Here is a 16,998-nt window from a genome sequence, read left to right on the forward strand (position 1 = left end):
AAACAGAGAACCCACTATCGTAGACCAACCAAATTTGAGCAACTAACATTCAGATTCCACATATCTACAGGATTACAACAAGATACTTAAAAACAACACACTTAAAACATTGAGAAAGAAATGGCCTTTACTAGCTTGTCAGAGGTTCCAGAATACTACAATGCACATCCAAGTGTGCTTGGAGGGGGGGGGGATATGGAAAGGAGGACAAAAACTACTGTCACCTTTCAGGCTTTAGACCTAAAGAATCAACTTGGAAATACTTCTGAAGGAACTCTATTCGGCAGATTACAGATGGTAAAAAATAATTCAAATCTCATTAAGAAGTGCCTGAATACCTTTCCTCCAGTTCTTTTATTTACACAGAAACTAGCCAGTCAAAGAATTAAAGTATTTCCAACTTTAAAAGATAATAAAAAGGTTCAGCCTCCCATTTTCTAGCAATGTTGGCAGTGCCTTGGCAGAAACAGTATACAGCAACAGCCAGTAACAAGACAGCTAAACTGTGAAACTAGACTCCACTTAATTTCTATTACTGCCACTATTGCATGAGTGTATCAAAATTAGACATAAAGCTTCGACAACAGGATTCCAAAAGTGTAATGAGAATTCATGCTGACTCATAACCACCCACTAGTCTTCAGCCACTGAAGATATCTCATTTACTGAACTCAACTGAAAACAATCAGATGTTAAGCTGCACAGCTATTTTGTAGTGTACCAACAAAGTTTACAATGCAGAAAATAAAGCACAAATATGTTTATGCTGACCACATAATTTTGGCAATTGAAAACCAACATTTCCAGGCAAAGCCTGACATGCAAAGTATTTTCCAGGTCTAGTTCCGTCCCCCCCCCCCCCCCAACCGCGGTCATCACACAAATGTTAAACTGAGAATTCCCAGGGTGTTTATTATGTCACTGAACAATAGTTTGAGTGAGAGATTCTGACTACTGAGATCTCTGGAAAATTCATTCTGCATGTGATATTTTAAAACACAGATTATTTTATACATAATTTTAAAGAGAAATATACATTATGAGATCAACAACAACAGTCACAATTTTATTCATTTCACAACAAATTCCAGAATCCTTGCCAAGTATTCAACACATTTTCTATAGCTACAGACAAGATATACCCCAAAGGAAAATGAGACATAATTTAAAAACATTCTAACATGCTATACAACTTGTCAGCTCTCAACTTTTAAACTACTGAAAAAATGCAAAAATGGTTCCATATTACTTTCAATGCCAAACCATCCATTGCTTGCAAGAACATTGTTTTATCATGTGACATTACGATTTTGCCTGAAGGATGATGAGAAGCCACCAACTCAAACCTAATGGTGAGGATGCCAGAAACTATACAAGTTAAACACAAGTTATAATATCCTTAGGAAGATTTAGATAAACTATGTAATGATCTCTCTTGGCTACAGAGAGAACAGTTTATATAGCAAAACTTTCAAATGGAAATAATTTTTAGCAATTAGACCACTAAGAAACTGGGGGATGAAACTCATAAAAGGGTCCAAGGAATGGCTGTTATAACTCACCTAGAATCTGCTCATTTGCCTGTCCACTTAAACAGGCAAAATTTCTAATTAGTTAAATCTCCACTGTCGTAGCCAACTCTCCCCATCCTGCCCCTGGGAGAAATAGCACTATCAAGTTCTTTTTTAAAAAAAAATAATCTTTTTATTAGTTTTCCAAAGACAGAAAAGAATTACACATCGCTTCTTATAGCAAAGTATTCGACCTGTAAATATTTACATAAAGTTAAATCATAAACAAATCAATCTCATTAGTTTAAATGTAACGCATGCTCCCTACAATTAACCTATTCTGACAATATGTCAGTCCTTAATCCCAAATACATAAAAAAATATATACCTACACTGAAAGTTCCTACAAAAGTAACCAGTTATATTTTTCTTTCTCTAACTTCAGTGAAACAGAAAACAGCTCATATTTCTAACATAAAAATAGCCACCATTATTCAAAGCACTTAGCAAAAGTTTTTTCAATATTACCTTTCCTATAAACAAACCAGAAATATATATACTTCTTGATTTCCTGTACCATTTAAGTATAATACTAAAATTATATACATTATAACAAATTAACTGCCAATTAACCTTTCTTTTACCCTCTCATTTCTCTTTAACTTTGTTTATTTTCCAACCTATTAATTTTTAACCACCAGATAACACAAATGTATCCTGGTAAGTCCACAATTTCTATATATATATATCCTTTTTTTCCTAATCTTTTATCTCATTACAATTTTTTAAAAAAATTATTTTAACCTATATTTAGGTCTCTTGAATGCTCCAGATACGTAGGCAATATAATTATGAGCCATTTTTAGTCTGTCTAAAAATAAACCGAAACCAATTGTAGGTTATCAACACGGCAACATAAAAAAACACCAACTATCTAAACATTTTACTGGCACCAAAAATTACTCCCTCCTTCCTTGTGTTCTGCCTCACAATAGCCAAACTTAAATGTCTTATCTCTTTGTGAACCTTGGTTTTAAACTAACCACATTTCAACATACAGGAACCCATTCATTTTCAACATTTTACCAAACATTTTAAGCATTTTACAAGCATCAAAAATCATTCTATCCTTCTCTGTGTATTGTTAATTTCTGCTGCTCAGTACTCAATGCTTAATATCCATTTCACCTGCCTTAAGTAAGCCACACTGCAGAGTTATACAAACCAGACATAGGTTGTATTACTGCCAGATATACCAAGCCAAAGGTTTGCCATACTTTCTGAAGCAGTTTCCTCATAATAACCAAAGTTAAATGTCTTTTCTCCTTATATTCATGGTATTCTATTTCCATTTTTTGTCTTTCCCGTTTTGTTAACTCTGTCTTTCTGTTGTTGCTGTAGCTTTTCACTGGAGTTTTTTTCACCACCTTAAACTTTTGCTCGTGTAATTGTTTTTTAGCACTTTTCTTTAGCAATCCCACCTTCACAGGATTTTATGGAGTACTATTAATGTCACGTGTTGCCTCTTTAAACAAAAGAGGTCTGTCTTGTAGCTTCTTTTCTTGGTCATAATTCTTTTCCCTCTCAGAATTTCCGGAGCCTCTCTGGAGCTGTAATGCGTAGTTCTCATTAACCCGTTCTATGTTTGTTTTCTGAAGATTTTCAAAGGCATTTTTAATAGCATTTTTACAGGCTTGTTCAACTGCCTGCCGTACTTCCTCAAATAGAAGTTTTTTTAATTGTTCCACAGATAATTGAACAGTATTTGTATCTTCTAAGTCGAACATCACCGTTTCTCCTACTAGTCTTAGACTTTGATATATAGTTTTATTACAAATCCACAGTTTAAAAAGGGCGATTGCAGCTACTTTAGCATTCATGGCGGACCATGATGCTCCATTTGTTCGCTTCCATGTCGAAACAAACCGGTCCTGTCCCACTCTCCACTGTCAGTGAAACACCCGGTCAAGTCTCCTGCGGACCAGACCTCTCTCCAGGAGGCTGGTGAAACCCGTCAGTATGGATACCCGGGGGTCTCCAAAAAGACGAAGAAGGACGGGGCTCATCGGGAGCATCCCGACTGAGCACCCGCGATGCTGTGCCGTTGCCCTGGAAGGCTTCAGTGGGAAGGAAACAGTTTCGAGCACTATCAAGTTCTTGAAGACATTCCACCTACCGTCACCTAGTAATTTCTCCTCAAAGGCAATGTTATAGTTGTTTAAACTTTAGCTGAACTGGCTTATTCTGTAGGAGTTATTTTCTCCCTATTCTCAAGTATCTAAAGCATACTAATTTCTCTGATGTACAGCTTCTTAAAAGGGATACATGGGTCCCAATTGATGACATGTTCCAACGAAAGAAAAATTGTAGAAGAGATAAGATTCTTCCTCAGACGAGAACTTTTTTCTTTAATTCCTACTCTAATATTTCCTGAATTATATAATGGCAGAACACAGCAAAGTAGGACAGTGTTAGCACAATTACTTAACAGAACTGAAGCACAACTTTAGGCGTTTCATAAATATTACCATTTTAGGCTGGTTCAGACTCTCACTATTCCAGAAACATCATGGGTGACCTCCCCTGCTTTGCATGCCGTATGATACAAGATATGCCTTCCATCACATTATACGTACAATGAACATGACTGCCCGATGCCTCACACCCATATGGGTTTTCCGGACGGGCAAGTACAAAAGCTGCCCATAATATGCTTCTTATCTCTTCATTTCTCACTGAGGCAGCAGGTAGAGAAAACTTGGTAAGAATCCTAAACTGCTTATTTATGGGACTATTATCAAAATAGGAATAGTCAATATATAATCAGTGCACTTCTACTCATAAGTCAAGGCTCTAGAACATTCACATGGAACTTCATTAAGCTTCTGGTGGGGAAGTCATAATGTACATAAAGAATATATGAATACCAAAAAAGGCTACCTCTCCTCAATAATTACTAAAATATCAATGCAGCCTAATTTTCAAAAGTATTTATATTATGCTAGTACAGCTTTTAAAGCACTTTTAGTTTTTTCCCCTCCCTTATAGTCAAGCATACTAGGTCAGCTTTCACTGCATAACAAAGTAACTGTTACACTGCTTGGCTACCTCTCCTCAATAATTACTAAAATATCAATGCAGCCTAATTCTCAAAAGTATTTATATTATGCTAGTACAGCTTTTAAAGCACTTTTAGTTTTTTCCCCTCCCTTATAGTCAAGCATACTAGGTCAGCTTTCACTGCATAACAAAGTAACTGTTACACTGCTTGGCTGTTTGCATTCTCGCCGTGTTACTCATTGGCATGACTGTCACTTATGGGTAAAATCAGGATTTATTCAACCAGTGCTGTGGCAGCCACAGGAGTCAGCCTTAGGTCACTTCTGCCTCTTGAGATTTGCAAGGCAGCCTCTTGGATTTCATTACACAGTGTCTTTACATTGTGCTACAGAGACATTCATCTGGCTGCGTTACAAGGTTTGTTTCTTGCATGAATGCCCAGCTCTTCCCCCAGTCTTGTCTGGAATCCAAGAATCTCTATTCCCGTTGTCAGAATGCATAATACATAAAAATCACAGGGCATTTGCGAGTAGAAATATAAAACAGATATCTGAGGCATGATGTACAGTGCCGTCATTTGAAAGGCCTTTGACTACAGCACAGCACAGAATTCCCAAATGCCACCTGATCACAACAAAGTTCTTTTGTCCAAAGTGCTGGTAAGATTAATTAGATAAGCAAATACACCAGTGTAATACTTTTATACTAACAATTAAAGCACACTCAAGACAAACTTTAAAAGCCAATGTAATTTAAAATTAGAGTAGTTCAATAATGGAAAACTACAAAATGAACTACCAGAATATAAATGTATCATCTGAAGATGGATATCTGAAGATTTAGATTGACAAAACATGTCATGATAAGCATTTAACATACCTGCCAATGCTGAGTCACAGCATTCCATACTCCCACCTTCCCTGTATGACTAGTAGCCACCAACTGGTTGCCAATGAAGAAGAGAGCATCCACAGGTACACCAAGGCTGAATATTCCTATCAAAATATACCAGAGTCTATAAAAAGTCTGCTTCCAAAATAACAATAAAAGCATAAAGGCAGCAATCAATTCCTGCAGAATATACACAGGAGTTTTTCAATTACTGTTTGTAAAATATGACAGAACAGATAGCACTAATTGCTGAGACAACTGAAGACTGGATGACACTTTAGGCGGATCCTGCATTGAGCTGGGGGTTGGACTAGATGGCCTGTATGGCCCTTTCCAATTCAGTGATTCTATGAGATGCAGCAACACAGTCAACTAGGTTGCAGTCCATGCAGGAGGAGATGAATGTTGTATAACCTTTTGCCAAATATATAAGATTCAGTGTTAAAGCACATTAACCACCACTGAATTTGTACATGTGGTTACTAGTACTAAAAGACATCAAACCATATCTGTTTAAACACAGAGTAATTGAAATCATGTTAACAATCAACTAATGTATGCTAATATTAAGCATATATAGGTACATGCCCATACATTGCTTTTGCTACCACCTTTCAAGTATACATCTGAGTGAGAACAAATATTTTTGACTCTTCCTTTTTTATAACGTCAAATCCTATGGAGCAGATGCATAAGGATTCAGGTGGTCAGAGTTCTTTCCCACCTGCCCCATTCACCAAAATGTTGATAACAGGAGTCATGTAATCTGGATGGACAAGAGGCCAGGATGGAGGCAAAGTTGCAGCAAGAAGCACTAAATGATGCCAACACCATTCCTGCACAAATGGAATTTAAGCCAATGGAAGATTGGGGGGGGGCAATTTCGCCTGGCTCCTCCCTCCTCACTCAAGTCACCTGAGCCACATGGGTTTCCCCTCCCACACGCAAGTTCCTACAATCTCTCAGTGTTTTGGGGATCACAGGGGACTGCTGGGAGACAGTAAGAAAGACATGTTATTAGTCTCCTTATGCATATGCTCCGTAGGATCACCGTCAACTGAGGCACTCACAATGGTTACTCTGTTTTAATTTACCATGAAGAATTCGGAGGTGTAAATAACTGTAGTTCAAAGGCTGGGCTGACCTAATTTTTAAGACCTTTAAGCAACATCTGGGATCAGCCAACTTACTATAAATGGATTACCTTGCTTCAAACACACCCACATTTGTAAATGACAAATGATCTATGAACTGTAATCAGAATGCTGGCATGTGTGAAGGTTTATTAGTTCATTGTTAATATTTAGTAAGAATGAAAACTGCATAGAGAGTCAAGAGTGAAAAGACTTGTACTTTTCCAAGTTTATTTGCCTGGGGGTGACTTGATGGAACACTTGCCAGCGACATCAATCAGATCAGAATACTAAGCTTACAGTTCCATAGACCACAGCAGAGAAGTTACAAGTATGCTGCTATATGAAACACCTTCTGTAGTGTGGTTCATACTGTAATGTATTATGAAGCTGTTATACAAATGCAATTATGTGGAACTGAAGTTCAACGAAGACCTTTCCAAGACACTTACAGTATCTAAATTTTACAAAGGTAAGTTGTGATACCAAGAAACAACATGAACAAAGTTTGAGTCCAGTGGCACCTTCAAGACCAACAAAGTTTTATTCAAGGTATATGTTTTTGTGTGCAAGCACACTTCTTCAGAAACAGAATTTCCTCAACCATTACATATTGAAGGGGGGTGGGGGTTAGTTGCCAGGAAGGGCCAATTAGGGTCAAGACAGTGACAGAAACAAAACTGGAAATTACCAGTCCATACATATAGGTAGAGGGTGAGCAGTAAATTATCATACAACATAATGAAGATGTTTAACAGATACAAGGATCAAACAAGATGTTATTTTAACCTTAGGTTTTCTGACAGCAACCAATAAGTCTGCTGCAGTGATTTAATTATTATGCCAAATAATTTTTTCAGGGCAAATATATGCAACAGTCTGGCACATAAAAGCAGGCAATAATAAAAACAGAGAAACAACTTGAATTGATTACTTTTGAGGAGGTTGAGGTTCAGGGAAATCAAGAAAGACAGCATGAATAGTCTGAAGGAATTTAAAGTGTCATTGCTGCTTAGGCTCAACAATGTTGACGTTCGTCTACAGGAAAGACGATGGTATAAGTAATGACAGGTTTTTGTCTTAAGGGGCCTTCTCAGTAAAATACTGCTTATAGCAGCAATCCAGTAGGGGTATCTTATGTAAGTAATATTGAAAGGAAAACAGCCTCTGGGAGAGCTCTATCATGGAGATGCCAGCCCTTGCAATTTTCCATGGATGGTGTTGTCAGGTCCTGAAGAGTGTTTGTAACAACAAATTGTTTCTTTTACAGGACCTGAACAAAGCGCTACCTCACTATCGCAAGGCAGGGCTGCTGCTGTTAGCCTTTGCAAGACTGGCCTGTAAGGTTCTCTGAAAGAGAAGAGTCATCCTTGATTAGATCACTAAATGAACTGAATGAAATCATTTGGGAGAATATTCATTTCAATACATTCATACTTAAAAAGGGACACGTAGAATGGTTACACTTCAGAACAAAATCCTGTTCATGATTTTTTAAATCATTTTCCAGATTTTAACCACTAGGTTTCCTTTGTTTTAAAAAGACTAGTTCACATTTAAAAATTAAATACTTTAAAATGAAGTTTTGGAGACTGAGGATCTAACCCCCCCCAAAAAATGATTTTCTAAGTTTTGCATGTTACCCCCCGTCCCCGAAAACCGAGGGTCTTGTTTAATTATCTGCTGTATGCCTACAGGTTCTCTATGCCAAGATGTCAGAGAGTTCCTATTTGGCAGATTGTTTTCCATTTTCAGTTGCCATCAATTGCAAGGATCTTCAGGATGTAAGAGTTAAAAAATCCCTGTCTGCTTGACTATATCAACTATACAGTACTATATAGTGCAATGGGTAGAAGCTGCAGACAGCAGAAAGTACTTTTGTCATTATTTCAGCTTTCCATTTTAACAGGCAAGAAAGAATGAGATCCTTGTAAATCCTTCCAACTCAAACTACAGAACAGAGAGGGTGCAGCATATCCCCAACTCAGTTCCCTTCCATGCTCTTTACTACTTAGAAATCTTTTGAGCCATTGGTCTCTGAAAGAAATTGGATTGGTGCCTTAATATTATACATTATTGTGTGTCTTTCTGTGAATGAAGTTGATACTCCACCTTGGGGTCATACCCTATTGCTCCTAACTGCTTTAAACTTCTTGGAAATGCTGAAGATATTTATTCGAAACAAGCGAAATTAAAACCAGAAACCTCATCTTGAAATTAAAACCAGAAACCTCATCTTGAAATCCATACTTTGGACTTTGGATCTCATACTTTGGACTGTGAGCAGATCTATTTGAGTACCTCATAACCCTTGCAGAATTACAACGTTTTGATTATTTGCTGTCAACTTGCAAGTAATTGGTTTACTTTTTGTAAATTCATTATTTGGATGACTGTTACTTTACTTCTTTATTCGATTATTTGGAATAGGTTTTGTATTAGATGAACAGTTTTGTTAAGAAATAATCAAATTTATATTGAAATGATCATACTTTATGAAAAAATATTTGTTGTTTTTTGTGCTTTCTTTCACAGTCATATTTCCTATATTTCTTTAGTACTACCAGCATGGATGGAGTGCAATTGCTTTGAAAAGCCACACCCTTCCTTCTATTGCTGCAAAGTGACAGTTGGGTCTGAAAATAATCTTCCATGACTATACTGCCGTGGTGCATAGATACAGGAATGAAAGATAACTAAGAAGTGTTTACTCTTCATTTTTGATTTGTGGCATAGAACAATTTTCTATTCTATCTGAATTAAGCCAACTGGATATTCACTATTCTGAAATGTATTTTTCCTACTAACATGTTGGTTTCTTCTAGGTCTTAAATTACTTGAAGATAGGAAACCAACCCCATCGCCAGTCTCTCTGTCATCACATAACTGGTTTCATAAAAATGTACATATCAAGACTCTTCATCTAAGCCGATGAGTAAATCAAATGTATGGTGACAGCTCTTCATTGCTGAAAGAAACAATCTGTCATTACTGTTAAACCATTACTTAAATGCTACTTTTGGAACTCAACAGATTCCTCAATACATTCTCTCTTCCCACCCTCAGAAGCTGCCAGTGATATTTGGAAACAAGCATGCATTTTAATAAGCAGGACAAGCTATCAATCAGGTCTCTATTGTGGAGTGTTTGACTTCTCTGAAAGCCTTTTTCATATTTATACACCTTCTGGTAATGTGAAGCCTTTGGCTCTGGAGTTGTCTGATGGCCAATGCTGGGCATCTGTGCTAATATCTTCTCAAAAGATTATTAGTGGCAAAGCATTGCCCAAATTGTATTTTTTGAAGGTTATCAAAAGGAGACCTTGAGAAACATGGCTTTTAGTAAGAACAAGACAAGCTGGCAGTCATTTCAAACTGTCATCTCTAATTCCCACAGTTAGGCTCACATATGAAGCTGAAGTAAGTCAGGCACAAATGGAATTACTTTCTACTCATTTTCACAATAGGCCTTCAAAAACACTTCAATAAGCTACATATGCCAAAATCCATCCATTAAAGCAACTAGATTTTAGAATGTTATCTTGTTTCTTCTCAAGATGCTTTTTTTTTGTCCTATAAGTAATGGTCAGAGAGGAAGCTATTTGAAAAACAGGCATTAAGTGTACATTAAATTCATTCAACATTTGGAGATATTTGTATTATAATTTGGAAACACTGAAATGACACACACTGGCAGCTAAAGAAAATCAACACACCTATTTCACTACCGCTGCCACCATCTTGAATGCTCCATAGGATGATGCTGCTCTCAGAGGCAACAGCAACCATTTTATCTTTGTCTCCATGGGGACCGCCAACAACTTTGGCATTTAGAGCCACACGCTCAATTGTCCAGTCTAAATATGGACTTGTAAACACCTGCTGCCATCCAGAGGATTCTTTGATTCTAAGAAAAAGAGACATATTTTTAAAATGAACCCAAGTTTCTGAAAACAAATTTTGAGATGTACCCCAAGTTAAGAACAATTATAAGTTACACTAATATCTAGGGAGCACATAAATTATTTCAGATATTTTATACCTTAAAAAGTATCAGCAAGATAGAAGTGGTATCTAGTATAACTTCAGAGATCTTAAATCTAGGCAAATGCTCCAATAACTAATAGAACTATAATGACTTACCAATTTTGAACTTATATACTAATAAAGGGCAAAACACAGCTTGTCCAGTATTCTAAACATGGATACACATATTACACATAATCACAAGAATTCCCTCCCATAGGCAGACAGCATTCAATAAATGATTAGCATCACAGGGATTATCCTCCTTTCTGCCCATACATGTTTGCGGATAATTATGCTGTTAAATTGAGGAACTTGTTTAAAACCCCCAAAAGACTAGGCGCTGCAGCAGTAACACACAGCTAGCCTTTTCTTTAAAAACAAAAACAAAACCCAGATATATCAGGAAAACTGAAGATACAGCTCATTATATCCTAAAGCAATAGCCCCCCCCCCAAATCTCAAACAATTCTTGAAGAGGATGTTTCTAAGAGATAAAAAAATTTATGAAGTCAAAATATGTTTCGACACATTTCTACAGCTTAGTACTTCAGTAGGTATCATAGAACTAGAATTCCAAACAAAAAAAGGATTTATGTAAATACTGAGATTGAAGATTCCTCAAGTGTCTAAAAAATAGGGAAATAGTCTTGGTGGTGGCAGCAAACACCTTACTTTGAACACCATTGTAAGAGCTATTCTGTATGTTAGGGCACTTATCACAGCCATAAAAATATGATGTGTTAAAGCACTGAGTACGCAGATAATAAAAAACCCTAGGTATTATGCCAACTTGCATGAAAAGGTTACTGAAATAGAGGGGAAGGGAAGAGTACAGCACTCTAAGTCTAAATATACTTGCAGTTCTCGAAGAGCGGGGAGTGGCTTGAAACTACAAAGTTATACAAGCACTCTTGTGTGAAAAGCATGGAGCAGGTCTTTTGAGCTAAGCTGTCTGTCAACTACAATCTCATTCTAACTGTTTACTGTTTAATATACACACATACAGTTTGCATCAGAGTGGTAGGTAAAATGGCACATCTTCCACAGCATAACTACTTTTACTATGATTATCAGGTCTAAAACATATCACTGATGTGCTTGGCAATGGTACCTACTCCTAGATTAGCAGAATCAGCTCTTTCGGCTTTAACCAGAGCCAGTTTGATATGCAGAACCACTCTCATGGTTATGACTGTGGCAACCCACCCTTAATGCAGTAATCCTGGGACTATGACTCTCAGGATCTCACCTTCAGAAAACAAAAATCCTGATGTGTGGCTTAGGGTAAATGTTTATATAGACAAATGTTTATATAGGCATTGTTCAAGTAAAGAAATTATGAGAGAGGATCTAAGGAACCATGCCCCAAAGAGCAACTTACAAGTAGTTTTCAAAAAGATAAACTGAAAAAATGGTACTACCCATCTTATTCCCACCTATAACAAACTGCAAAATGTGCATATGCAGCTACAATCCAGTTGTGATGACCAGCTACTATCAAAACTTTTCGTGGATCCACAGGAAACCCTTAAAAACAACACAAAAAATATATTAAAAATATATAGCAGAAGTTAAGCAAAAGAATGGACAGTAATATCTCTAATTCTCTTTATTACCACTATTTTATTTTTCAGGGTATATACAACTCTACAGTTATACAGCAAATGGCCTTCAGGTCTCTCATGGTTTACCAGGCAGGGGCACACTCAATCTGGGGCTTCAACAGCTTGAACTCTAGGTTTTCCAGCAAAAGGAGAGGAGTGTGGTGGAGTTACAGCTCATCTTGACATACCTCTGGGATGCAGGCTAGGAAAACCTATGGGGCAGACTAAGGCTGCTTCTTGCTTGATGCCAGGGTCGGATTGCCCATAATGATGGCATGCCTCTCGAGCCCAATGAATTGGGGGGGGGGGGATAAGAGACTGCGGCTCTGGTAAAACATCTGATTGGCATGCAATGGTCCCAGGTTCAATCCCCAGGATCTCCAGTTAAAGGATCAGACAGTAGCTGATGTGAAGACTTTTGCCGGAGACCCTGGAGAGCCACTGCCAGTCTGAGTACACAATACAGACTTTGATGGACCAACAGTCTGGCTCAGTGTGAAGCAGTTTCCTGTGCGTTTGAAGTTCCCATGCTGATCATAGACCTTCAATAAGGCTCAGATCAGCTTTTAATAAATAAATTCCAGCAGAACCCAATTTTCCTGTATCTTTAGTTTTGGGAATGGTGAGCAAATAGGGTTTGCTATTGATCCAGTATTTTTAACCAGGATATGGCTCTAGCTACAAAAGCATGAGGCAAACACTAGTAAGTCGTGACCATGGTTAATATTGGGACAAACATGACAGCAAACCAAAGCTGGGGAGGGAGGGACTTGGGGGAATGAAAACACACACATTTCTATAATCTGTTTGTGACATTACATCTTTTCTCTCTAACCATGACCAGCAGCAGAACAGCTAACTTACATAATTTTCAAAGGTGGGAGATGATTATGTGACCACAAGGCAGCAGCCAGTGCCTGAGAAGAAAGTCACGCACCACTTAGCAGTATGTAAATGGGCTGAGGGGGTGGGATTAGCCAGCACTGTAGCCAATGCAACGGAGATGCTGGCAGCCAAGTATGAGAGAGGGCTGTAAAGAGCAAAGCCATCTCAAAAGGACTCTGGCTGCAGACTATATAAAGGAGGAACAGAAGAAGCAATGGATAACTTTCTTGCAGTTCGGACCACTGATCTACTGTAGAGGCAGAGGAGATTCCTCTCCCCCTAGTATGAGCAGGTCTTTTCTCAAAACCTCCACATAACCAAGCTCCTGCCTGTATATACTTGTCACTTGTATACTGCTTGTACCGTTCTTCAGTCTGTACTGGACAGTCATAGAAAACAAAATATTTCCACTAAATCCTAAACAAGTCACAGTGGTATACTTTTTCATGCATTGCACTGATACCTAATTTTGAATTTTTAGGTGCAAGTATAAGTAACCTTTCTATAAAACCTTAATTTATTTACAGTATTTATAGTCCACTTTCCTCACTGACAGATTACACAGTATGGGTCAAATACGACAGAATGAATTTAATTAAGATTACTGTTCTCACCTAGCCTGACTGTGTCCTCCCCAGTACCAGCAAGTGAGGGCTGTATATTGACTCCTCGGGTCTCACTTTCAGGACAGCTCTGAGGTAGTCTATTATCAGCAGTTGCCCCTGTAGAATTGCTGATCTTACGACTTGGAATGCCTAAGAAAAGAGACAGACATTTACTTGGCTTCAATGAAGACTGCTATGTCTTCAGTGATAGCTAATACATATGTTCATTCAAAATACTAATCACTGTTCTGCTTTACAACTGTACTGAAACCTGAATTTGAAAGCAGGATGTCAGTCTTGAAAGTACGACAAATATTCTAATATTATGTCCCCTCTTGAAGGGATTTGCTGATTATAATCTTAGTTTCTACACCAGACCATAATTCTAATCAGAAAGCCTATGATATAAGTATAGGTATTACTAACAGCAACTGGAGAAGGATTCTGGAGTTTGCCTGAGAAACAGAACACAGTAGAAAAACACAATAAGGGCTTGAACTTATGTACAGTTCTGGTCACCGCACTTCAAAAAGATATTAAAGCACTGGAAAAAGTGCAGAGAACGGCCACTAAAGTGATTAAGGGATGGAATACTTTTCCTATGAAGAAAGGTTAAAGTGGTTAAGGCTCTTTAGCTTGGAGAAATGACAACTGAGGGGTAACATGATAGAGGTTTACAAAACTATGCATGGGATAGAGAAGGCAGAGAAAGAAGTACTTTTCTCCATTTCTCACAATACAAGAACTTGTGGGTACTCAATGAAATTAAGATAAAAGGAAGTATTTCTTCATCCAAAGAGTGGTTAACATGTGGAATTCACTGCCGCAAGAAGTGGTGGTAGCTACAAACACAGACAGCTTCAGTAGGGAACTGGATAAACATATGGAGCAGAGGCTGATAACTTGTGGCTATTATCCACAAGTTATAGCTGAAACACTATGACTGGGGCAGTGATGCTATATTTATTTATTGCTATGGATTTTTGGTGCTTGGGGGGCAACAGTGGGAGGGCTTCTGGAGTTCTGGCTCCGCTGCTGGCCCTCCTGATGGCACCTGGGTTTTGGCTACTCTATGACACCATTGGACTGGATGAGCTATTGGCCTGATCCAACATGGCTTCTCTTAAGTTCTTAAGTTGAAGCTTTATCACTGACCTCAGCAGCCAGCCATAATGAAAGTGTGGAAGTCCTTAGAGTCTTTACAAATAGCAAGAATCCAATAGATGACTAGTTCAAAATTCCACTGAAGAACCAAAAAATGCTCAAGCCTTCCATGGTTCCAGAAACAGAAAGGTTCAAAACAGTTATTTCTTGCTGAGGTCAGCAAGACAAAGCAGTACACACTAATACCTGGAGGTGGGAGATATCCATGGAAAAGGACACTTCCACATGATGAGCGCTCCAACTCTTCACACAAGAGCAATCTTCTTACTGGAAGAAAAAGAAGTATCCACTAAGAACAAGCCATATATATGAAAAATAAAGCCGGGATTTCTTTAGTTGCTTTTTACAAAAACAATTCTAGATTGCAAATGCCAACTTAGAAACAGCTGAGTTCGCTATGGATCCAAATCTCCATCTGATTCTATACCATTCTGCCAGCTGGCTCACAAACAGGGCCAGTAAACTGATCACCAAATTCAAACCAGTGGGTAATTTCAAAACAAATATTTACCTAAAGGCGTGATTCCATAAAACTCTGCTTCATGCCTCAGTACATTAATGCTTACTCCTCTGTAAAAAAGAAAACAGGTAGAAAACAGAAGAACTGTTTGAACACCAAGAAGTTTTGTAGAACAGAAACTAAAATTATAAACACAAACAGTCAAACCTAAATCTCTTGAAGTCTTTTCATGTAAACAAATCGCTTTGATCAGATAAAGGAAAACAACTACTCATGCTATTGTTAAACAGAAACCTCATGGAAAGATGAAACGCGTATTCTTTGATAAGAAGCATTATCATCAATAACTTTAACTGCTGTTCTTTGAGCCACTGTAAACCACAGAACTTAGAGAAACTTCTTGGATACATAGAAAGATACTAAGAGGCCGGTCTAATACAAGTATGTCTCTCTCACGTACCTAGAATAAATTCTCTTCAGTCTGAAGGAGTGCTGAGCTATGCATCTCCAGGCTGTATTGAGATTATGACACACTGTACAGCTCTCATGTCCAAGGCATCAGTCTGCAAAGACTACAGCCTTTAAGAAGAACTTCAAGATCTCACACATGAGAATGTGTGAAGACTTTTGCAAAAGCTTGAGAGATAAACTATCACAAGAAACTATTACAATCAACAGGATTCCCATTCACCTAGAACTTCTGCAAAAATCTATTACAACTGCAAAAGGACAGAACAACTGAATTATTCTGTCACTTATAAAGGCCTATTTCTGACATTACTGCAAAAAGTAGGGATAGATTTTGAAACTATTTTTAATAATTCTCTAATAGTGTTTTATAATCAGCATCCCCTTGTGTTTTTAAAATATTGAGAATTAAAGTTCCTTACCGCAAGTCTAGTTCCTTTGTTCGAAGGAAATTTAAAATAGGCGCAAATGCTGCAGGATCTCTGTCAATAAATATCTACAAATAAATGATATCCCATTTATTAATCTTGCTTAAAACTTTGAAAATATGGGTATGATCATGACAAATAAGAATATTTTTAAGTCATGATGACTGTAATGGCTTAGATTTAAGCATATATTCCCACTGAAACCAACAGGAAGTATAAAATCTTAATTTGGGCATTATTATGCCATATATGTATGATAAAATCATAACACAATACAAGATAACTGAGCCTCAATAAAGCAAGGCAAATATGAAACCACACAAAACCAATGCTCCCTCTAAGCTGTGGCGACTTGTGAGCTACTGGCATTAAAGTTGTGAGCAAGTGATTTGGCTACTGCATAAATTAGTTGGAGCCACCCTTAAGAACATAAGAACATAAGAGACGCCAATGTTGGATCAGGCCAAAGGCCCATCTAGTCCAACACTCTGTCACACAGTGGCCAAAAATACCAGGTGCCACCAGGAGGTCCACCAGTGGGGCCAGGACATTAGAAGCCTTCCCACTGTTGGCCCTCCCAAGCACCAAGAAGACAGAGCATCACTTGCCCTAGAGCCCCTATCTATACCTTGTGGGTAATAGCCACTGATGGACCTCTGCTCCATATGCCTATCTAATTCCCTTTTGAAACCGTCCATGCTTGTAGCCGCCACCACCTCTTGTGGCAGTGAATTCCATGTGTGAATCACTCTTTGGGTGAA

General features: G+C 37.9%; 1 protein-coding gene across 1 annotated transcript in view; it reads right to left on the bottom strand.

The window, feature by feature from the left end:
• Positions 1-16,998, bottom strand: part of KCTD3 (potassium channel tetramerization domain containing 3) — a 47,542-nt gene that overhangs the window by 10,383 nt on the left and 20,161 nt on the right. The window contains exons 4-10 of the mRNA XM_015424094.1: positions 16,232-16,305; positions 15,393-15,451; positions 15,068-15,148; positions 13,727-13,867; positions 12,060-12,150; positions 10,311-10,501; positions 5,451-5,566 (exon numbers count right to left, since the gene is read on the bottom strand). Of these exons, the coding sequence (XP_015279580.1) occupies positions 5,451-5,566; positions 10,311-10,501; positions 12,060-12,150; positions 13,727-13,867; positions 15,068-15,148; positions 15,393-15,451; positions 16,232-16,305 (753 nt within the window). The remainder of the gene's footprint in view (positions 1-5,450; positions 5,567-10,310; positions 10,502-12,059; positions 12,151-13,726; positions 13,868-15,067; positions 15,149-15,392; positions 15,452-16,231; positions 16,306-16,998) is intronic.

The sequence above is a fragment of the Gekko japonicus genome, unplaced genomic scaffold (assembly GCF_001447785.1).
Source record: "Gekko japonicus isolate JY-2015 unplaced genomic scaffold, Gekko_japonicus_V1.1 scaffold810, whole genome shotgun sequence".
Lineage (NCBI taxonomy): Eukaryota > Metazoa > Chordata > Lepidosauria > Squamata > Gekkonidae > Gekko > Gekko japonicus.